Source organism: Fringilla coelebs (genome assembly GCF_963513975.1).
Source record: "Fringilla coelebs genome assembly, chromosome: 26".
NCBI lineage: Eukaryota > Metazoa > Chordata > Aves > Passeriformes > Fringillidae > Fringilla > Fringilla coelebs.
This window is the reverse complement of record NC_140052.1, coordinates 836,438-859,046: the sequence shown is the minus strand read 5'-3', so window position 1 is coordinate 859,046 and position 22,609 is coordinate 836,438. Positions and strand designations below refer to the sequence as shown.

General features: G+C 58.6%; 2 protein-coding genes across 2 annotated transcripts; both read right to left on the bottom strand.

Moving 5' to 3' along the window:
• Nucleotides 1-957: 957 nt before the first annotated feature.
• Nucleotides 958-2,728, bottom strand: BOLA3 (bolA family member 3). Its single transcript, XM_084221848.1, has 4 exons — nucleotides 2,670-2,728; nucleotides 2,198-2,321; nucleotides 1,462-1,550; nucleotides 958-1,090 (listed from the first exon to the last, which is right to left on the bottom strand). Exons 1-4 carry the CDS (start codon nucleotides 2,697-2,699, stop codon nucleotides 1,025-1,027), a joined length of 309 nt encoding a protein of 102 aa, XP_084077974.1. The 5' UTR covers nucleotides 2,700-2,728; the 3' UTR covers nucleotides 958-1,024.
• A 7,847-nt stretch (nucleotides 2,729-10,575) lies between these two features.
• TET3 (tet methylcytosine dioxygenase 3) lies at nucleotides 10,576-21,655 on the bottom strand (the record flags this gene model as incomplete). Its single annotated transcript, XM_084221720.1, has 14 exons — nucleotides 10,576-12,630; nucleotides 12,939-13,275; nucleotides 13,621-13,758; nucleotides 13,853-13,942; nucleotides 14,285-14,435; nucleotides 14,968-15,176; nucleotides 15,845-15,938; nucleotides 16,191-16,281; nucleotides 18,194-20,423; nucleotides 20,538-20,611; nucleotides 20,708-20,802; nucleotides 21,126-21,198; nucleotides 21,396-21,526; nucleotides 21,651-21,655. 14 exons carry the CDS (start codon nucleotides 21,653-21,655, stop codon nucleotides 10,895-10,897), a joined length of 5,454 nt encoding a protein of 1,817 aa, XP_084077846.1. The 3' UTR covers nucleotides 10,576-10,894.
• Nucleotides 21,656-22,609: the final 954 nt, after the last annotated feature.

The window sequence follows — 22,609 nt, the reverse complement described above, 5'->3', positions numbered from 1 at the left end:
TTTTTAATGAATAATAATTAATAATAAAAATGGGGGGCTGAATGTAAGGTCAGGTTCAAAGGTGGGGTTTGGTTTAGTGCTGCGGGTTTAGGAAGGGGCTGCAGTTGGGGCTGGGTGTGAGGTCAGGGTTAACCCTTCACCAGCCCCATTCCTGAGGGTCCCCGGGCCATGGGGAAGGGTCCCTGGGGGTCCCAGCCCAAATTTTGGGGTCCCAGGCCCATGGGGAGGGGGGCTCTGAGGGTCGCACCCCAAATTTTGGGGTCCCAGGCCCATGGGGAGGAGTCCCTGGAGATCCCAGCCCCAATTTTGGGGTCCCAGGCCCATGGGGAGGAGTCCCTGGGGGTCCCAGCCCCACTTTTGGGGTCCCGGGACCATGGGGAGGGGTCTCTGGGGGTCCCACCCCCAATTTTGGGGTCCCGGGCCCATGGGGAGGAGTCCCTGGGGGTCCCAGCCCCAATTTTGGGGTCCCAAGACCATGGGGAGGGGTCCCCGGGGGTCCCAGCCTCACTTTTGGGGTCCCAATCCCATTTTGGGGGTTCCCGCGCGCATTTCTTGCCCCGCCCCCACATGGGCGTGACCAGGCACCAACACCACGCCCCCTTTGCGAGGATCTCGCCCTTCGCCGCTGCTCTCGCGAGAGTTGGCGGCGCGGGCGGGGCTCCCTCAGCGCTCCCGGCTCCCCTCAGCCCTTCCCGCTTCCCTCAGCCCGTTCTCTCATTCCTTCCTGTCCCTTAGTCTGTCCCCTCCGCCCTCCCCACTCCCTCAGCCCGTTCCCCTCAGTTCTCTCCCCCACTGCTTCCCGTTCCCTCAGCCCTTCCCGCTGAGGAATAAACCCCTCTGCAAGGGCCCTTCTGAGAATGTGGGCTCCAAAACCCCCCTGCAAGGGCCCTTCTGGGCCCCAAGGCAAATAATAATAATTACAACAACCATGCCTAGGATTGAGCACACGGCACGGGGTGGGGTTCAGGCCCAGGGGGGCGGCCCGGGGCCCCTCCTGGAGCTCTTTATTGGCGCCGGGGCAGGCTCAGTCCTTGGGGGCCGAGGTGAAGATGCGCAGGCCGTGCATGTGCTTGATCTCCTCGCTCAGCGCCTGCGGGGCCAGCGCAGCTCAGGCCCGGCTCTGGCCTTGGAGCCTCTCTCCCTTCCCTCTCCCCATCCCCTCACACCCATTCCAGCTGTTCCCATCCCCTCTGTCCCGTCCTCTCCCCCATTCCCTCACCCCCCTTCCCTCTGTCCGTTCCCTCTCCCCCACTTCCTCTCCCATTCCCTCTTCCCTGTTCCCTCTCCCCCATCCCCTCTCCCCGATTCCAGATGTTCCCTCTCCCGTTTTCTCCCATTCCCTCTCTCCATCCCCTCTCCCCTGTTCTCTCCCATTCCCTCTCTCCATCCCCTCTCCCCTGTTCTCTCCCATCCCCTCTCCCCATTCCCTTTCTCCCCGTTCCCTCTCTCCCTGCCCCACACCTGGGTCACCATCCTGTGCTGCTGCACCGGGCGCTTCTCCCGGAACTCCTCCGACTCCACGTGGATCTCGTACATGTCACCGCAGCCTCCTGGGAACCCGGGCCAATTAACGCCAATTAACGTCAATTATAATCAAATAAAGTCAGTTAAAGTCAAGGCTTGAGCACCCTCACACTCCTGCCCTGTCTGGGGGTCCCCGCAGCCCGGGGGAGGGCTGGAGACTGACTGGGTTTAAAAAAAAACTGGGTTTGGGGCGATAAAGAGCGGGTTTAGGGCAACCAAGAGCAGGTTTAGGACAATAAAGAGAGGGTGTAGGGCAATAAAAAACAGTTTAGGGCAACTAAGAGTGGGTTTAGGGCAATAATGAGTGGGTTTAGGGCAACCAAAAGCAGATTTAGGAAAATAAAGAGCAGGTTTAGGGCAACCAAGAGTGGGTTTAAGGCAATAAAGAGAGTTTAGGGCAATGAAAAACAGTTTAGGGCAACTAAGAGCAGGTTTAGGGCAATAAAAAAAAGTTTAGGGCAACTAAGAGTGGGTTTAGGGCACCCAAAAGCAGATTTAGGACAATAAAGAGCAGGTTTAGGGTAACCAAGAGCGGGTTTAGGGTAACCAAGAGCGGGTTTAGGGCAATAATGAGCAGGTTTAGGGTAACCAAGAGCGGGTTTAGGGTAACCAAGAGCGGGTTTAGGGTAACCAAGAGCGGGTTTAAGGCCAGCAGGAGCGGCTCCCTCCCTACCTGAGATGTCCACCACCTTGATGGCCGAGGCCCGCGGGAACTTCTCCCGCAGCAGCCGCGCCAGGCGCGACTCCCCGTCGGTACCGGAAGCCAAACCCCGCCAGGAGCGGCAGCGCAGGAACAGCTGCGGGGAAACGGCCCTGAGAGCCCCGGGAGACGCCAGAAACAGCCCCGGGAACGGCGGGACGGGAGGGGAAAGGGAAGGGGAAGCTGCCGGCACCGGAGGGTCGGGCGGTGGGGGTCACCTGTGCCGGGGGGACATTGCGAGGAGCGGAAGCGCCGGGAGCGGTACAAGGAACGGGGGAACACCGGGAAACGGAGGAGAACCGGGCCCGGACACCGGGAGGGGGCGCGGGCCGCGGTTACCGGCACCGGGGGGACACAAGGGGAAAACGGGCCGGGAGGGCAGCACGATCAGGGGGCGGGACGCGGGGACAGGGACAGAGGGACGCGGGGACCGACGGACACTCACCGGGCCCCGGCTCAGCCCCGCCGCCGCCATGCCGGGGGCGCGCCGGGGTCACCTCCGCCTCAGCCAATCAGAGCGCGCCGCTGACAAAAGGGGCGGGGCCGGCGCTGCGCCGCCACGAGCGCCCCCTGGTGGCTCGGAGGACCTGGAGCGGCCCCGACGCCCCCCCAAAGGGTCCCCACTGAGGGACCCCCAAAAAAACCCTCCTGACCCCAAAAACCCCCTCCCGACCCCCCAAAAAAATCCCCTCCTGACCCCCCAAATAAACCCCCTCCTGACCCTACTGAGGGTCCCCCCCGACCCCAAAAAAATCCCCTCCTGACCCCCAAAAGGTGCCATCCCTACCCCAAAAGGATCCCAAAAGGATCCCATCCCCCCTCTCATCCCATAGATGGAGCCCCCATCCTGATCCCCCCCCAAAGGACCCCCAATTCCCACACCCAGAACCCCATCCAGACCCCCCAGTCCCAAAAACCCCAACCCCAAAAACCCCAAAAACCCCACTCCCAAAACCCCCCAAAAACCCCAACTCCAGAAACCCCAATCCTGCCCCAAATTCCCACACCCAGACCCCCCCAATCCCAAAAACCCCAAAACCCCAATCCCACAGGAATTGCAGCCGAGCCTGGTGTTGAGTGCAAAAAATAAATATAAAATTTATTAAAACACCCACAATATTTTAAAGGTATCGGGAATAATAACACAGCCCAACTCAGAATAAAATACAAATTAAAAATAAACAACAACAGAACAAAAAAACCCCAAAAAAACAAAACCAAAACCGGAGGGGAGGATCCAAACTTGCGATTTTTAGGAATCCTAAAAAATAAATTTATTGAAACATTGGGGAGAAAGAAAAGGAGGGAAAAGAGGGAAAAACAACACAGAGAGAAAGGGAAAATGATACAAAATAAAATTATCGGCATAAATTTCCTGTCCTAGGAGTATCTACAGTTTAATTACATGTTAATTAATTCATTAATTAATTAATCCTATTGCCTTGAGACGTGGGAAAAAAATTCTACCGCTCCTCGATCCGCCCCGAAACTTCATTTCAAGTAACCCCAGAGCCGAGCCCAGCCAGGAACCCCAAAGGGTTTGGGACCCCCCGGTGCCTCCCCCGCAGCTGCTGCCGTCCCCAGAACACCCCCAAAAAATCCCAAAAGGAATCCCAAATAATGCTGGAACTCCCCAGAAAAAATCCCCAAAAACCCCCCAAAATAAATCCCAAATAACGCCGGAACAGCCCCAAAAATCCCAAAATAAATCCCAAAAAGCACCAGAACACCCCAGAAAAAAATCCCAAAATAAATCCCAAAAAGCACCAGAACACCCCAGAAAAAAATCCCAAAATAAATCCCCAAAAGCACCAGAACACCCCAGAAAAAAATCCCAAAATAAATCCCCAAAAGCACCAGAACACCCCAGAAAAAAATCCCAGAATAAATCCCAAATAACACCGGAACAGCCCAAAAAAAAAATCCCAAAATAAATCCCCCCCAAAAAAATCCCAAAAGTAATCCCAAAGTAAATCCCAAATAACACCAGAATACCCAAAAAAAAAAAAAATCCCAAAAGAAATCTCAAATAACACCGGAACAGCCCCAAAGAAATCCCAAAATAAATCCCAAAAAGGGACGGAATACCCTAGAAAAAAAATCCCAAATAATGCTGGTACATCTCAGAAACAATCCCCCAAAAAATCCCCAAAATAAATCCCAAATAACACCAGAACAGCCCCCAAAAAATCCCAAAATAAATCCCCAAAAAAAATCCCAAAATAAATCCCCCCAAAAATCCCCAGAAGTAATCCCAAAATAAATCTCAAATAACACCAGTATACCCACAAAAAATAATCCCAAAATAAATCACAAAAACAAATCCCAAACTAAATCCCAAACAATGCCGGAAGACGCCAAAAAACATCCCCCAAAAAATCCCAAAATAAATCCCAAAAAGTGCCAGAATCCCCCCCAAAAACCGCTGGAATACCCCAGAAAAAAAAATTCCCAAATAAATCCCAAATAACACCAGAACACCCCAGAAAAAATCCAAAAAGAAATCCCAAATAATGCTGGAACACCCCAGGAAAAAAATCCCTGAAAAAATCCCCAAAAAATCCCCAAAAATTCCCAAAAAAGCGCCAGAAGAGCCGCCCCCGCCTCCGGCCGAATTCCTGGATCCCAGAAGAAACCACGCTTGGGTTGGAAATTTGGAATTGCCATGGTGCAAAAAAATAAAATAAAATAAAAAAATAAAAATAAAAATAAAATAAAATTTAAAAGCAAAATAGAATTAAAACAAAAAAATTCCAATAAAATAAAATAGAATTTCCAAAATAAAATAAAATTTAAAAAAAATTAAAAATCAAAATAAAATAAAATAAAATAAAATAAAATAAAATAACATTTCCAAAATAAAAAATCCCACTGACCCAAAACCCCTCCTTGCTCATGGAACCCAGATGAGGAAATTGCGGCGGGGTCAAAAATCCCTGAAGGAGGCGCAGAAATGGGGGAAACCCGGGTGGGAAAGGGAAAAGGGAAAAGGATGGAAAATGGAGAGGATCCCTGATCCCAGAAATGTGGGAAAGGATCTCGGAAATGCAGGAGGGGATCCCAGAAATGCAGGAGGGATCTCAGAAATGCAGGAAAGGATCTCGGAAATGCGGGAGAGGATCCCTGATCCCGGACAAGCTGCACCCGGGGCTGGGGGCTGAGGTATCTGCTGGGGGGCGCGGGGGGGAAGTAGCACCAAGAAACCCCAAAAAAAGGAAAATCAACCCAAAATAAAGGGGAAGGGGAAAAGAAAGAGGCGGGAGGAGTGGGGGGGAGGCGGGAGGGGATGAGAGCGAGGAGCTGCGGGAGCCTGGACAGGGCTGGACAGGGTGCTGGACACGGGATGGACACGGGATGGACATGGGATGGACATGGGATGGACATGTAATGGACACATGATGGACATGGATGGACACGGGATGGACGTGGTGCTGGCGCAGTGCTGAGCACCAGGAGCACAGGGTTGGCCAGGCGGTGCCTTGGGGGTGCCCGAGCATCACCAAGCTGTGCGCCGTGCCCGCGCAGGGTGGGCAACCATCGTGTCCATGCTCCGTGCCCAACCACCGTGTCCACATCACATGCCCAACCACCATGTCCATGCTCTGGGCAACCACCATGTCCATGCTTTGTGCCCAACCACCGTGTCCATGCTCTGGGCAGCCACTGTGCCCATGCTCCATGCCCAAGCACCGTGTCCATGCTCCGTGCCCAACCACCACATCCACACGCCGTGCCCACACACCCCAGCTCAGCACCACGCCCACACGTTGTGTCTGAGCTCCGTGTCCAGGGTGTGCGGCCAAGTGCCGTGTCCACGCCTGAGCACCACCCTCAGCGCCACGCTCGAGCACCATGTCCACAACACGTGGTCAAACCACATCGTGGCCGAGCACCACAGCAGAGCACGGGTCCAGGAGCCATGGCCAAGCACCGAGTCCAAGCACCAAGCAGAGCACCCGTGTCCGTGTGCCACGTCTGAGCACCGTGTCCACCATCATGTCCGAGCACCACGTCCACAGTGCATGGCCGAGCACCAATGTCCACTCAGCATGTCCAAGCACCATGTGCAAGCACCAGTGTCCGAGCACCACGTCCACTCAGCATGTCCGAGCACCAATGTCTGAGCACCATGTCCAAGCACCAGGTCCATGCACCGTGTCCACACACCCTGGCTGAGCACCATGTCCGAGCACCACGTCCACGGTGGCATGGCTGAGCACCGTGCCCGAGCACCATGTCCATGCACCATGTCCGAGCACTGCGGTCAAGCACGGTCCACACATCATGTCCACACACCCTGGCTGAGCACCGTGTCCATGGTGCATGGCTGAGCACCATGCCCGAGCACCATGTCCATGCACCATGTCCGAGAACCATGTCCGAGCACTGGGGTCAAGCACCGTGTCCACACACCACGTCCACGCACCATGTCCGAGCACTGGGGTCAAGCACCATGTCCACACACGATGTCCGAGCACCACAGCAGAGCACCGTGCCCAAGCACCATGTCCATGCACCAAAACACAGCACCATGTCCACACACCACGTCCGAGCACCGTGTCCATGATGCGTGTCCAAGCACCACAGCCAAGCACCGCGGTCAAGCACCATGTCCGAGCATCATGTCCAAGCACCATGTCCATCATGTGTGGCCAAGCACTGGGACCAAGCATCATGTCCAAGCACCATGTCCGAGCACCACGTCTGAGCACCACGTCCATCAAGAGTGGCCAAGCACGGGGACCAAGCACCATGTCCACGCAGAAGATCCGAGCACTGCACTGAGCACCATGTCTGAGCACCGTGTCCACAAGGAGTGGCCGAGCACCGTTCCTGAGCACCACGTCCATGACCACTCTATGTCCATGACCCGTGACCAAGCACCACGACCAAGCACCATGTCCATGACCACTCTATGTCCGTGACCTGTGGCCGAGCACCACAACCAAGCACCATGTCCCTGACCACGCTATGTCCATGAGGAATGGCCAAGCACCACATCCATGACCACGCTATGTCCGTGACCTGTGGCCGAGCACCACGACCGAGCACCATGTCCATGACCACGCTATGTCCGTGACCTGTGGCCGAGCATTGAGCCTGAGCACTGAGTCCGAGCACCGCGTCCACGCCATATGACCGAGCACCGTGTCCGAGCACTTATGTCCACACGCCATGTCCGAGCAGCCTGTCCGAGCACTGTGGCCGAGCACCAGGACCACACACCTGGCTGAGCACCCTGTCCAAGCACCATGAGCACACACCTGGCTGAGCACCCTGTCCAAGCACCATGAGCACACACCTGGCTGAGCACCCTGTCCAAGCACCATGAGCACACACCTGGCTGAGCACCCTGTCCAAGCACCATGAGCACACACCTGGCTGAGCACCCTGCCCAAGCACCATGAGCACACACCTGGCTGAGCACTGTGGACACCTGGCTGAGCCCTGCCCCGGGACATCACCTCCAGCACCTCATCCTGGGACCACGCCCGCCCCGGACCCGCAGGGAACGGCTCCACCACGACCCCGGCCGGCAGCACGCCTCGGACGCGGCGCCTCTTTCAGTTTGCATAAACCCAACCGGCTCCCGGCACGCCTCGAGCTGTCGCTCCGGAAAAGTAAACTTCCTTCTCAACGACATTGCTTAAATTTTGTATTTTTTTGTTTTTTTATCTTGGTTCCTTAATTTGATATATACATTAGTAGCACCTCAGCGAGATGGAATCAGGCAGAAGCGTGATACAGTTTGTTAAAACACCATAGCACCGTTTGTATTACAAGATTTCATTTAATAAAAATATGCCTTATAGAGCCCACAAAGCGTACTCCAGTATTAAAAGGAAAAATCAGCAATTGAGGCACCTCAGGGATTCTGGTTTCCTTCTCCTTCCCATGCCTCATCCCGAGAGCATCGAGATGGAGGGGGACCCAAATTGCATCCCTCGTTTCCTGCCCGAGGCGAAGCACCGCGGCCAGAAAAACCAAAGCGGGACGGAGGAGCCGGTCGGGGCTCCCCGTGCCGAGCCCTCCCTGGGGTTTCCACCACGGCTGTTGTTCTAGCACCATTGTGGCCACGACCTGCCGCAAAACCAGGTCCCCACATCCCGCTCGTTAAAACCATCCCTCCCCCCCGAGCTCCGCGACCCCCGCGGCTTCGGCACGGGCGGGACGAGCGCGGCCGCCGGGACGGGTAAAGGGAAAAGATTTTGCTTGGAAACAGCCTCTCAGCAGCAAGGGGTAAAGAGCTGTGCATAGATTTCGAGTTTGTGTAGAAGTCTGAAGCGTGCGAATTCGTAATGACTGAGAGTTGAGGTAGGTTAGACAAAGTTTATGTAGTGTAAAAATGTTGAGACTGCAGCAGTTCTCGCTCCCCGACCCGCGGCGCCGGCAGCTCCCCGCTCTCCCGGGCTGAACCCGCCGCGCCGGACCGACCTCTCCCTGCACCGAAAAACCTCTGAGGAAGCAGGACTTAGACAGGTTACACGGACCATCGCCTTCTCCCAGCGCTCCTTCTCCTCCAAGGCACCCCCGTCACGCCAGCCAGAGACCCCGGGCGACAACAACGGGGCCGGCACCCGAACCCGGCCCCGGATCGTCCCCGCACGGCGCCCCGAACCACGGCCGCACGGCGGGTCCCCAGCATCGCTCGCCGGCGTCCCTAAAAACCGACTCTTACAATCCTGATATGCTATTGGGTATTTCTAAGAAAAGCGGGAATAGCTCGTTGAGTTTCCTTGTCAAATATACGCGACTTTACAGATTACGGTTAAAAAACGAACAAAAACAAAAAAAAATTCATTAATGATGAAGGACGGACAAAGCATGTTAAATATTCTGCCAGTATTTACAGTTCTCCCACGATAATCTTGTTTAAAACATACTGCTTCAAGTTGGGGGGGAGTGGGGGGAGAGGAAAGAGGGGACTTGTTTGCTTTTTTAAGTTTCGCTTCCATTCTTTTTTTTTTGTTTTTTTTTTAAATCTAGGTGAAAGTGCTTTTAAAAAAATTTCCCTATTTACAGGTTTAAAATCAGACCACGTCAATGTTCAGGCTGTTTTTACCGAGATCCTGCTGATCCGTGCCCGTGCGCGAGGGGGGAAGGAGGGTGATGGTAAACACGAGGTGATCCCGCACGGCGACGGTGTCGGCGCTGCCTCGCTGGCTCTCCAAAAGGCACCTCAAAGTGCAAAAGCAACGACCCCGCCCGGGAACGCCGGCCCCGACCCGGCCGCGCCGCGGGGCAGCTCGGCCGCGCTCCGTCCGTGCCGGCGCCGGGCGGGAAGTCTCGACTGAGAGTGTTCCAAAAGCACCACGCGGTTGTCGTCGTTGCTGGGTTATCGGTTGGGTTGGGGTTTTCGTTTTGTTTTTTTGTTTGTTTGTTTGTTTTGAGGGAAGAACGGTGATCCGTAGGAAGGAGGGATGGCACCCGGGGAGAGAAAAGAGCACCGAGCCCCGGCGGCGCTGGCCGCGGCTCGCCGGCACCGGCGGGAAAAGCAGACCTGGCGGGGTTTTGACCAGCCAAGTCTTGGGATTTGCTCTTCCCAGAGCCGATTGCACGGAGAAAGTCCCCCGGAGACGGAAAGCACCAGACTTTAGCAACAGTGATGTACAGAGAGCAACACTCGCTATTCACAGTTTGGGGTTGGTTTGTGTTTTTTTTCCTGTTTTTTGTAATTTTTTTTTTTCTTTTTTTTTTCTTCTGTTTTTGTCCCGTCGGCTCCTACGGAGACGCTGCCACTGCCGCTCGCCCCGGAGGCCGTGGGCAAAGGAGCCCCAAGTCCGAGCCCGAGCGTGGCCCCCCGGCAGCGGCGCTCCCCAGCCCGGACGTGTCCTGAGGTCTCCGGCGCCAGGAGAGACGCCGGCTTTGCTCCGCGGCGGCAGAGCCGATCCCGCCGGAGGCGAGGAGCCGGGCGGAGACGCACCGTCCCGGGACGGCCCGCTCGCCGGCGGGCTCCCGTTGCTGTGAGAAAGGTCTCCTCGAGCTGCAAAATTGGTATTTTTAGGTCCTTGGAATAAAAATAATTGGATGTTCAGCGTGTCTGGCTGACAGTAAAGCACACGGTCCCACCAGCCCCCCACGCGGAGGAGATGGAGGGAGTCACCTCTTGCCTTTGAGCTGGTTTGGTGTTCAGGTTGGTTTGGATTCATGATTAGGGTGGTTTTTCAATGTTGGCTTCTCTTTCGAAGATCGGCTTCGTCGTTGTCATCGGAGTAAAAAATAAAATAAAATCAAACCCAACAAACAGGCCATTTTAAGTAGAATTAAAAACCTCTCCTTGCGCAAGGACGCTAGGAAATTCATCCGAGGCTAGATTAAAAAACATGGAGATATAAATATGAGATTACCTAAAATCATCAAACAGCATCATTCCTCTTGGGTTTTTTAACCAAGTTTTGCTTGCTTTGCCAACTCCTCGCCGGGCGCAGCTCTCCGACGGCGTGAGCCCGCGCCGGCTCCGCTGCTCCCGAGCGCGCGCGTTGGGTTCGTTTCCTATGGGTTGGATTTTTTTTTGTTGTTTTTTGTGGTTGTTGTGTTTCGCTTCGGTTTCGTCTATTTACTTTTGTTTTCTTCTCCCCCACGCCCGAGGAGAAAGCACCACGAAGCAACGCCGGGCTGCGGCGCTGCCGAGGGTTGAGGTAAGATGGGGCCACGGCGGTCGCCTCGGTCTCAGATCCAGCGGCTGTAGGGGCCCGTCACCTTGGTGTAGGCGTAGGAGGACACAGTGATGGCGGAGTTGGTGGGGATGGCCACCGCCTGCCGCGTGGGCACCGAGTCCCTCCTCTCCTTGCTGGGCGCCTCGGTCGCCAACGCGCCGCCCCACTTGCGCTTCTTGGCAAAGGCTTTGGCGTCCGGCGGCAGCCCCAGACGCGCCGCCTCCTCCTGCCGGGCCCGAGCCCGCTCCGCCAGTTGCTTCACCTTGGCCTCCCACAGCGCCAGGCCGTGGTTGGGCTGGTTCAAGTTCTTGTGTTGGTAGAAGACGAGGGAGATGCGGGTGGGGTGGCAGCGGTTGGGTTTCTTCAGCGGGGTGGTGGCGTGGAGCTCGCGGCGGGCGCACTCGATGAGGATGGAGCCGTGGGCGGGCGCCACGGCCACGCCGCCGATGTTCTCGTCCAGGAAGTTGTGCTCACTGTCCGACCACTCCTCTTCCTCTTCCTCCTCCTCTTCCTCCTCCTCTTCCTCTTCCTCCTTCACCGCCTTCTCCGGCAGATCCTCCTCCAGGCCGAAGGGGTCCCATGGCTTCTCCTGGCGGGGCCCTGCCACCCCCTTCTCACCCACCGCTGCCTCCCATGGCTTCTCTGCCAGCCCCGGGCTGGGCACCGGCGTCCTCCGCTCCTCCACCTTCACGGAGCCCCACGGCTCCTCAGGGAAGCTGGGGAGCCCTGGCAGAGCCGAGCTGAACCCCAGCGACCCCAGCAGGCTCGGGGAGCCCGTGCCCGCCAGCGCCGTCTCCCCCAGCTTGCAGGGGCTCCACGGTTTCGGCAGCAAGCCTGAGCCGTGCGCCGCCGCCGCCGGCTCTCCCGCCAGGACGTTGGACCACTGCTTCTCCGGCGGCGGCAAGCGCACGGCGGCGTCGAAAGCGCTCAGCTTCTCCCGCCCGCCCGAGCCCGGCGCCAGCGCGCTCCACGAGCCCTCGGCCGTGCTAGTCCTCTCGGGGGAAGCCGTGCCCCGCGGCGCCTTGAAGGGGCTCCACCGCTGCTCCGGCGCCGTGCCGTGCGCAGGCACGGCCGGCAGCGTTAAGCCAGCGCTGGGCACGGCTGCGGGGCTGGGAAGGGGCTCGATAGCGGGCGGGGGGTCCGGAGGCTCCTGCTTGATGGGCCGGCTGCCGAAACAGTTCTGTGCAAACGCCGGTGCCTCCTCCGAGCCCGAGCTAGTCCTGTGCGCCCCGGCCGTCGCCGCCGCCGCTTTCTGCTGGCTGGCGTAGCGGTTGGCTCGCTCGTAGGTGCGCTGGTGATGGTTTTTGCTCCGCACGCTGTGCGGGATGGGCTCGGGGAAATTGCTGTTCCCGTAGGTGTGGTTGAGGTTCTCCTGCAGCGCCGAGACGTCGGGCTTCTTCTCGTAGCCGTTGCTGACCCAGCTGCTCCCGCTCCTCTCGGGCGCCCCGTAATTGAGAAACTGCGAGGGGAACACGTGGTTGCTGGAAAAGCCGTAATACCCGAAGGAGGGAAGCGCGAACTTGGAGTGAAACCCGTTCACGGAAGGCAGATTGGGCTGTGCATAGTAGGAATGGTAAGAGTAAACACTATTCATGCTGTACGGGTCGGAGGGCCGGCAGCTGCCCAGCACCGAGTAGCTCTCCACCACGGCGTTGCCGTTGTACTTGAAGGCGTTGTAATGGCTCTGGGGTTCCACCTTGATGGAAGGTTTCAGCGGCTGCGGGGGTATCCCGCCTTTCAATGCCATACCTGTGGGACAGCACACACAGCCCCCGTGACCTGCCGGCCGAGGGAGCCACCGGAGGGAAGCCAGCACCCCAAAACGGTTGGCCAGACTCAGAAATCCCACGGTGATGGGTTTGCCAGCCAACTGCAGAGGTTGGCATCACCTGGCGCGCCGGCACCGACTCGCACCTTCACGAAAACCCCGGTGGCACAGAGATGCCATCCAGCACCACAACACAGCAGCCCAAAAAAAGTCCCCAACCACATCCCCATCCCCTCACGCGCTTTCCGGGCGGCTCGGGGTGGCAGGACCTCACCTCTGCCCCCGTTACCTGCATTTGGCTGGAGCGTGGGGAGCTCGAGCGCTTCCTGCTTGATCTTCTCTGGTGTCATCAGCTTCTCTTTCTGCAGCTTCTTCCTCTCGGCAGCAGCTCTCCTGGCTTCCAGCTGCCGCTGCCTGCAGGACTTGGCGGGCTCGGGCAGCTTGCGGACCTCGCGGGGGAAGGACGTGAGCACCTGGATGGCCCCGCTGCCCACCTTGGCGTTTTGGTTCTCCTCGCTGCCAAACTCATCCGTGCTGGACATCTTGTAGAGGGGGAGGACGTGCAGCTGCTCATCTTCAGGAATTTTCCCCACCACACGATTGTCTTCCTTCGTCAGCGTGCAGACCTGGCCACAGCAGGTGCTGTCAGTGGGATGCTGATGTACGTGGCCCGTGCTGCATGAGCCAAACCTCCCACTTCTCCCCCATGCTGACATGAAGCCACAGCAGCCTGGCATCCCTCCAGCCTGCTCTGGTCCCCAGCTGGTATTTGGAAACCTCCCATGGGGTCTGGGTTGGACAAAAGTAGATGCTGGGCCCTGTTAGACCTGAGCAGCTCATGTGAGGTGTGCCCACACCAATCACCTGGAGTCACGAGGGTGGAAAAACCGGGGATGGAGCCCCTTAAAAAGGAGCATCCCAAATTAGGGGGAAGCACCTCAAAAAGAAAGCCCTGCCAGGTGCCTGCTTACCACGGTGCAGCCGTTGTAGAGGTTGTGCTGGTCCTTGTGAGCGTGAGCACAGAAGTCCATGCACGCTGTTACCCCCGAGAACGGCCTCCCCTCCTTCAAGCCCAGCCGGCAGTCGATGGCTACATCCTCGTTGGTGACCTGTGAAAGGAGGAGCTGGTTACCCAAAATCCCCCAACAGCAGCACCCCACACCCATTCCAGCTGTGTGTGCCGAGGGCTGGGATGAGCAGGACCTGGTTTTGGTAGGCTTGCGGCGCCAGCCTCTTGTAAAGCGGAGCAACCTCGGTGGCCAAGTCCTGAAAGCTTCTCCGGAGCAGCTCTTCCTGTGGTAGGGAAAAGAGAATGGTGTCACCCAGGGGTTTTGGCAGCAGGGATGGAATTGGGGACAGAGCCCACAGATACCACATGGCAGCCAACCCTTCCCATGATATCAACCACGCCACAAAGCATGTGGCTTAAATTCCTTGTGAGGATTTGGCCATTCAATCTCCATCCTCAATGTCCTCTGGGATTTCTACAGAGGCCCCATGCCTGCCATCTTTCCTTTCCTCATCTCTAGCCCATAAAAAACCCCTCAAGGAATCCTATTTTCAGAGTCCTGACAGGAAAGGATCTCCAAACCACCACCCCACCGGCACTGCCCCCGCTCCACCTCCATCACCCACCTCTTTGGGGTTGTCTCCCACCAGCCTGAACTTGCGGGGAGTTTTGCTGCGGGCGTATTTGCAGCCGTTGAAGTACATGCTCCAGGAGCAGCCGAAGGAGAAGGAAGCACCGCAGGTGTTGGGGTCCTTGCCCTGGCACGCGCAGGTCCGGCTGGGGGGGGACATGGCGCGGGAGAGTCAGCCGCCGGTGCCGTGCGGGGACGGCAGCTCTGGGAACGGGAGGAGCCCCGCATCCCATTCCCGCATCCTGTTCCCGCAACCAATTCCTGCATCCTATTCCTGCATCCCATTCCTGCATCCCATTCCCGCAACCAACTCCTGCATCCCATTCCCACATCCCATTCCCATACCCCATTCACACACCCTGTTCTTGTACCCTGTTCCTGTACCCCATTCTCACACCCCATATCCCGTACCCCATTCCCCTACCCCATATCCCGTACCCCATTCCCACACCCCGTATCCCGTACCCCATTCCCACACCCCGTATCCCGTACCCCATATCCTGTACCCTGTTCCTGTACCCCGTATTCCATACCCCATTCCCACACCCCATATCCCATACCCCATATCCCATACCCCGTACCCTGTATCCCATACCCCATTCCCGTACCCCTTATCCCATACCCCATATCCCATTCCCCCCCATCTCCCTCGCGGGGCGCGCTGCCGGTGGGACTCACTCGTCGTTGAGGCCGCAGCGGCGGCTGGTGGGGTTGCCGTACTTGGTGAGGGTGTCGGTGAGCTCCTGGTAGAGCGTGTCCCCCAGCGTGCGGGGGATGCCCTCCCAGGCCAGGATGAGGATGATGATGACGGCGTTCTGGCAGTGGTGGCCGGCGCGGTGCCGCACCAGGCACAGCAGCTTCTCCTCCTGGTTGTGTCTGCGGATCACCTGGAAGGAGAGGGGCCGGGTCAGACCTCCGGGCATGGGGAATCCCAGAAGTCCTGGGGTGCCCTGAGCTGGCTGAGCCCGTGCCAGGAGGGAGCTGCTGCTGCATGGGGAGAGCCAGGAGGATAAGGGGGCTACAGGAGAAGGGTTTGGGCTACAAGAGAAGGGTTTGGGCTGTGGGAGAAGGGTTTGGGCTATGGGAGAAGGGTTTGGGCTATGGGAGAAAGGTTGGGGCTGCAGGAGAAGGGTTTGGGCTATGGGAGAAGGGTCTGGGCTGCAGAAGAAGGATCTGGGCTACAGGAGAAGGGTTTGGGCTACAGGAGAAGGGTTTGGGGCACGGAAGAAAGATCTGGGCTATGGCAGAAGGATCTGGGCTATGCCCTGCATGCCTTCCCCAGTGGGGTGGGGAGGGTAGAGCTGGGCATGTTCCCATGGCTGCATTCACCCCATGGATTTTGGCAGTCTGGGGGACCTGCTGGCACTGGACATGCCATTCCCTGGGCACCGAGCCCTGAGGGGTTTCCCTGAGGGTGGATGTGAGTGAGGTTCCCTCAATTCCTCCTTGCCAGCCATAAATCCAGCATCTCTCTCCTGGCCACGGTGGCCACGCCACAGGGACCTGCCGGTGGCCAGGCACGGAGGGGCCGAGCCGGGGGACGAGAGGCACTCACCCACTTGGCGATGGGGCAGCCCCGGGAGCTCTTGCCCTCCTTGCCCGTGTAGATGACCTTCTCGATGCGGATGGCCTTGCCCTTCTCACCATACCTGCCGGGGCACGGCCACACACAGTCCCACTCGCCTCCGTGGGCCCCTCTGGAGTCCCTGCCACCCTCAGGAGCCCCCAGTCACCCTCACAAATCCCCACTTCCTTGACAGGACCCCACTGTCCCTGACTGGACCCTGCTCACTCTCATAAGTCCTCAGTCACTCTCTCAAGTCCCCACTCCCCTGACAGGACCCCGCTCACTCTCCCCACTCCCCTGACAGGACCCCAGCCTCCCGGTGAGGGGCTCTTACCTCTCCTCCATGAGCTCCCGGATGGAAGCCACGGTGGGCCCCGAGCCCAGGTGGGTGTAATAGGGCCCCTCATCCTTCTCCACGATTTGCTCTGCAGAGACAGGAGGGGGGAACAGAGATTTGGGGTTTGCACCTTTGCTGGCTGCCCTGAAAAATTCCAAACACCCAAATCCCCTCAAATCGAGCTCTTCTGCACCAAAACTCAAGGCTTTGAGCAACATCTCATTCCCTGCTCTGGAAGATTCTGCCAGCCCTGAAACGCTGCTGGAGAACCCTCACCCACAGATACCCACCCCTTTTTGGGACCCAAAACCCCCCTGAGCAGCCACGGCCCTTGGAAGTACCCTGGCAGTGACCACAGCTCTATCCAGGAAGTCTGCTCTGACCACTGGGCTCTGCTGGGTGGGAGATGGAGACCCCAATCCTCATCCTGCTCCCACCCAGGGCTCCTGTCCAGAACCTCTCACGGGCACCGGCTCAGCTGGATGATGCCATCATGGGATGATTTTGGGGGCAGGAAGCTCTTCCTGCCTGCTTCAGGGGTTTGGGCTATGTGAGAAGGGTTTGGGCTGCAGGAGGATCCTGGGGGCTGCAGGAGGATCCTGGGGCTGCATGAGGAGGATCCTGGGGCTTCAGGAGAAGGACACTGGGACACAGCCCTGCACACAGCAAACCCCTGGGGGCTTTCAGGGCATGAAGGAGCCGGGGTGGGAAGTGATGGATGCCCCAAGCAGCCCCAGCACGAGGGGATGCTCCAGAACCACCAGCTGGGATGTGTCCTGCACCACGGCCAGGGCCGGTCTGTGTTTGCATCCCTCTGCTCTCCCACCCTGATTTTCATTCCCATCATGTCCAGCTGGCCGGAAGCCAAGCTGAGGAGAAAGCAGGGCTCAGCTGGGCTGCAGCTGTCCAGACAGGGATCAATATGGGATGCTTGGAAAAAGCTCATTTTATTACAGCCTCCAACAGCTCCCGCGCCCAATAAAGCACCGAGCCCTCTCCTGCTGCATTTCTTTCTCCCACAGCTTTTCCTTGAGAAAACAGAGAAGGGGAAGGGGGGGAATCCCCCCTCTCCCAGCCCCTAAACAAATCTTTTCCTGGCAAACTCCAAGGTTGGGTTTGAGTGTCTTCAGGAAAGCTTTCCCTTCTCTCCATGGAGTTTGGGCTCATTCCTGCTGCCATTCACAAGCAAATAAATAAATAATCATAAGCTCCACTAATAAATTGCAGCCTGTGCTTAGCCCAGGGCATCCTCTGGGTGGATGCCACCAAAATCCTCACCCTGCTGCTCCCAGGGGAGCACACAGGTCCAGTCTAAATACTGGGAGGGAATACCCAGCTCCCCACGCTCAGATGGAGATGGACTGGAAGGACTGGGTAGGAATTCTCTAGCACTTGCTGCAAATGCTAACAAATGCCAATGCACACCAAAAATAACCACAAAAAAACCCCCACAAATTCAAGAGTTTGGTGATTTTTCAATGCATCGCGGTGGGATTGGCCAGTGAATAAGGCAGCATCCCAGCAGCAAGTGATAAGCACAAGCATCAAACCAAAGTTTGGGTTATTCAAAGAAACCTGAACCAGCTAATTTGGTTGAAAACACCAGGGATATCCAGGTGAGAGAGAGTTTAGGTGGGTTTTGGCTCTGGGACCAGCATGGATTCAGGGGATTCAGCTGGTAAAGGTTAAATAGAAGGAAAACCCAACAGCCCTTTGGTTTTGCTGCTCATCCAACCCCCCCACCCCAGCACAGCCAGTGACACCAGTGCCACCCCCACGGTGACACAGCCATTTCCATCCATCTGTAAAAACAAGAGAGGAGGAGAGAAACCAAAAGGGAGCTCCACAGCACGGGGGTTTCACCGCGTGAGGGCCTTACCTCCCCACAAATCAGGGCTTCCCTGCTGCCATGGCGTCCGTTACCTACCCAGCTCAAGCCCACCCTGCAAAGCCACCTCTGCCCCCCTCGCCACCACCCCCCAGCACGGCTGCTGGCTCACCAACGCAGTCACAGGTGGGGAATTCAGCCTGTGCCCTCTTGGCAGGGGTGTCCAGGAGGCTTTTGGTCGGCGTGTCCAGGTATTTCAGCGGAGACTCCAAGAAGCCGCTCAGGGTCGGCGTCAGCGGCACCTCGTCCTTGGTGGGTGTTCTGTCAACGTCGTCCACGTCTGGGTTTTGGCTTTCCTCAGAGTAAAAACACGTGGTAGACACCACGGTGATAGCACCAGAAGACTCGATTTTGATCTGTTTGGGGGAGCGGGCAGTGAAGGGTGGCTCTGACAGCGGCCCCTTCCCTGGAGAGACGCTTTTGGGCCCGGCTTGGGGAGCGCTGCTGGGAGCCGGGGCGGCGGCGGTGGCCGCGGCGGTGGCTGCGGTGGGGGACCCTTGCGGGGCTGGTGCTGTCCCCCCCGGCAGCTCGGCAGCCCCGGGGGCGAGCGGGGCAGGCATCTCTTGGGGCGGCAGGTTGAAATTCTCCCCAAATTCGGCTTCAAATTGTCGGATGAGCTCTTCCAACTTGTCATCCACCATGATGGGAGCCGAGCTGGCCGGCGGGGGGGCAGCCGGCGCTTCCTCCGAGCCAGTCGAGCCCGCCGGCGTCAAATGAATTTGGGGGCCCCCACCGGGGGCACCCCTTTCCTGAGAGTCGGAAGCTGGGGGGACGCCGTCCAGGGGGTTCGGTGGCGGGGGGCATGCGGCGGGCAGGGGTAGTGCAAGAGGCTGGTGCGGGAAGGCCGGCGGCGGCGGCTCCGTTTGCATCTCTTCGGCGGGGGGTTCGGCGGGGGGTTCGGCGGGCGCCCGAAACCCCTCCAGGCTGATCTGCCAGAGGGGAGGGAAGAGCGGCTGCGAGTCCTTCTGCTTCGCCTTCTTGATCTGCACTTGCTTGCGGAGAGGTTTGGCCGGCGGGGGCTTTTCGGGAGGCGTTTTCTTCTTCTTCTCTTTGGGCTGCTTTTCGAAGGGCTTGGGGGGCGCGGCGGGGGCGCCGGGAGCCCACCAGCCGCTCGGCCGGTCCGGAGGTGCCGCCGCCGCTGCCAGGCTCTGCTCGAGGAAGAGGCTGCGCTTGTGGTGGAGATGCTGCTGCAGGACCAGCTGCGTCTTCTTGTGCAGGTCAGGCTCTGGCGGTGCCGGCGGCAAGCGGGGTCCGCCCGGTGCTTCTTTGCTGGGTGCTCGCTCGGGGGGTTCTGTTTTGGGGGCTGTCACTTTGCCGGCCGTCGCTTCGGGTCTCTTGAAAGCCGCCTTGATGTAGTCGTCAGCATTACCCAGCAGCTGCTCCAGCTCTGCCATGGGGTCTCCAGCCCCCGCTGCCCCCTCGGCCTCCAGCCCCCATGTGGCCGCGAAGTTCCCCCGTGGAGGCGCGGCACCAAAAAATGGCTCAGGTGCCGCTCCCGGCTCCGGTGGGTAACGGGGCTCGTCCCCTCTCTGCCACGCGGCCCCCGGCGGGCCGAGGGGGCCGGGGCCGAAGGGGACGGCGGGGGGCGGCGGCGGCGGGGGCTGCCCATCGCCCGCGGGCTGGGGCAGGGCGGCCGAGAGCTGCGTGAGGGCTTCGATGGCTATGGCGGTCTGCAGGCTGATGTTCTTCTCCTTGGCGATGGTCAGCGCGCTCTGGGAAAAGGGGAGGCCGTCGGGCGGGCACGGCTCGGCAGCCTCAGGCACCGGCTGGGGGTCGATAGCACCTTCTGGGGGAGGAGGCGGGGGGATGGCGGCGGCGCGGGGCCGCGGTGACGCCAGCTCTTCTCCGAGAGCCGTCTTGATCTTCTGCTCCAGCCATTCCAGGTAGTCGGGGCACTCGGGGCCGTCGCAGTTGCAGTTGGGGGGCTTCACACCGTGCTTGGCCAAAGCCAGGGCGGCCTTGAGGGCGTGCAGGTCCTCTCCTCGTGGCACCCCGTCCGCCGTGCCCAGCCCGCCCCGGCTCATCTCCGAGTCGAACTTCTCGTAGAGCAGCGACGGCGACGCCGGCGGTGGGAGCCGGTAGGAGGAAACGGCTTCGGCCACCGCTGAGAAGGCCACCAGGTTCCGGACGTCTTCCAAGTGGGCTTTGCCAGTGGCGGGCGGCTGCCCCGGCGACCACCCGCTGGGCTCCATCAGCACGGTACCCCCCGCCTCCGGCCGGCCCCCATTCACCAGGCTGAGCCCGCTGCCCTCCTTCAGCCGCCTTTCTTCCACATAATTAATTGGCCCTTCTTCCATTTGGCTTCTGCTGGGTCCATCAACCGCGTCGCCCGCCGAACCTGTCTGTGAGGAGGGAGAGAGAAGAGACATGAGCGAAGAGACATCCCCACGTGCCCCCAACCCTAATTTTTCCCCTCTGTTTCCTTTAGTTCCCCTTTCCCCATCTCATTTTCTGACCGGGGGGATGAAGACGCAGATGAGCCACGTGAGGAACAGCCGTCGGCAAAGCCACGCGGGTTCTGCCCGGCTGGCTGAGTGAGGAGCAGCTCGGCTCGGCTCAGAGGGCGGCCACTTTCTACCGTGCCACCCACGTCCCCACGCCGCCACCCGCTTTCGAAATCACTCACGGGACCGTTCGGGATTTCCATCCCCCGCCGAGGGCACCACGCACGCGGCGGGGCAGGCAGGGTGTCCCTGGCTGCGGTGGCACGGTTTGCCCGCGCTGAAGGAAGCGGCACGAGGAGGAGAGGGGGGTTTTGGAGCCGTGCCAGGAGCGAACATCCCGGCCGGGAGCAGCCGTCCTTCGCCGGCGGCCGCGGCACGGCAGGAAGCCGCCGAGCTGGCTACGCCGGTGCCAGGGGCTGCTTCACCTCAAATAACCCGGCGTCTGGATCAACACGGCCAGCCAGGGCCGTGCCAGGGACACACCAAACCCACCTGGTGGCACCCAGGGAGCCCAACACCGGGCTGGACACCCTGGTTAAGGCCCCCCAAGGGGTTCTGTCAGGGATGGAAGGGGTTCTGTTCTCCGTGGTGCTGTCCCACCTCGGCACTGGGGATTTTGGTGCCGGCAGCGCATTGAGCCGTTTGCTGATAAGCAAGGGGAGCTTCCGGCAAGCTAAAAATACAGCAGAGTTCACTGGAAAAACCATGCCAAAGCAAGCAGAGGCTGTGGGCAGAGCTTCCTGCCTCTGGATGGGGCCACCAGCGGCCCGTGGGAAGGATCCGCAGCTCAGATTCGTGGGGAGAGCCAAAATACAAAGTTAAATACAAGGTTAAATACAAAGTTAAATACGAAGTTAAATACAAAGTTACGGCTCCGAGTGTTCAAAGTGTCCGTGTGGGGCTGCTTTAACCTTTCAGGCACCACGGCTTCGGCACAGAGTCCTTCACCCTTTGCTGTGAGAGCGTGAGCGGAGCCACGCTGCAGAGATAAGAACGCTACGCTGGAGAGATAAGAACGCTGCTGACTCCAGCGAAACCTCGGAGGAACCACTCCCAGCACGACTCTATCCAAAAAACCCCTTTTCCCCAGCGGAGAAATCCCCCAGGGCAGCACGGTGCTGGTACGGCATCACCCCGTGATGTTTTTAGAGGGATTTTAGAGGGGCTCCGGTGCCTTTGGGGCGATGGGACCGGTCCGGCAGGTCCGGGGAGAAAGCGCAGCCGGGGCAGGGTGGGGACAGCACGCCTCCGCTCCCCTTTGCAAACCCAGCAGGGAACGGCCTCGCCCGTCCTTCCTCCGCCCTCATCTTCCTCCTCCTCCTCCTGCCCAGCCAAAGGGGATTTTCCCAAGGCTGGGGAGATAAACGCCCTGGGTTCTCCCTCTCCAGGGCTCGGGGGGGACAGGCTGGTGTCCCCAGGGTGGCCAGCCCAGGGAAATGATGGCAAACCTGTTCTGCTCCGGGTGGGAGCGGGCCCAAGGGTTTGCCCAGGGGAAAACCTGCTGGGAGAGGGCAGGGGAAGCCCCAAAAATCAGCCGCAGGGCCAGGGAGGCACCTTGGGCTGCTCCAGCACATAAACTGGGTTATGGAACCGGGCGGGGAATGTAGGAAAACAGTTCATCGTGTGAACTAAAGGGAGGAGCAAACATCCCCCGCTGCTTCTAAAGAGTTAACCCGAAAGCCACAACCTTCCCCAAATCAGTGGAGGAATAAAACTTCACACGCATATACACACTCACACACACACATATATATATAAAAACCGATTTTTTTCCCTGGCTATCCCATCCAGCTCCTTTTGTTCCTGGCCCTGCTGGCTGGGAGATGTAAAGACCTCGCAGCTTCTCCCCAAAAATCGATCCCCCCTCCCCAGCCCGACGTGCTCCAGCTGCACCCACAGCAATCCCCCCTCACTGCCGTGGGCACCAATTCCTCCGCCCTCAGATTATTTTCCTCGGAAAAAGTTTTCCCAGACCTCTCAAACCTCCTTCCATTCACCTCAAGAAATGATAAAAGCTGGGGAGGGGAGGAAATAAATTAAAATAAAGAGAAAACCAAATGATATGGTTGGGGTTAACGCAGCTG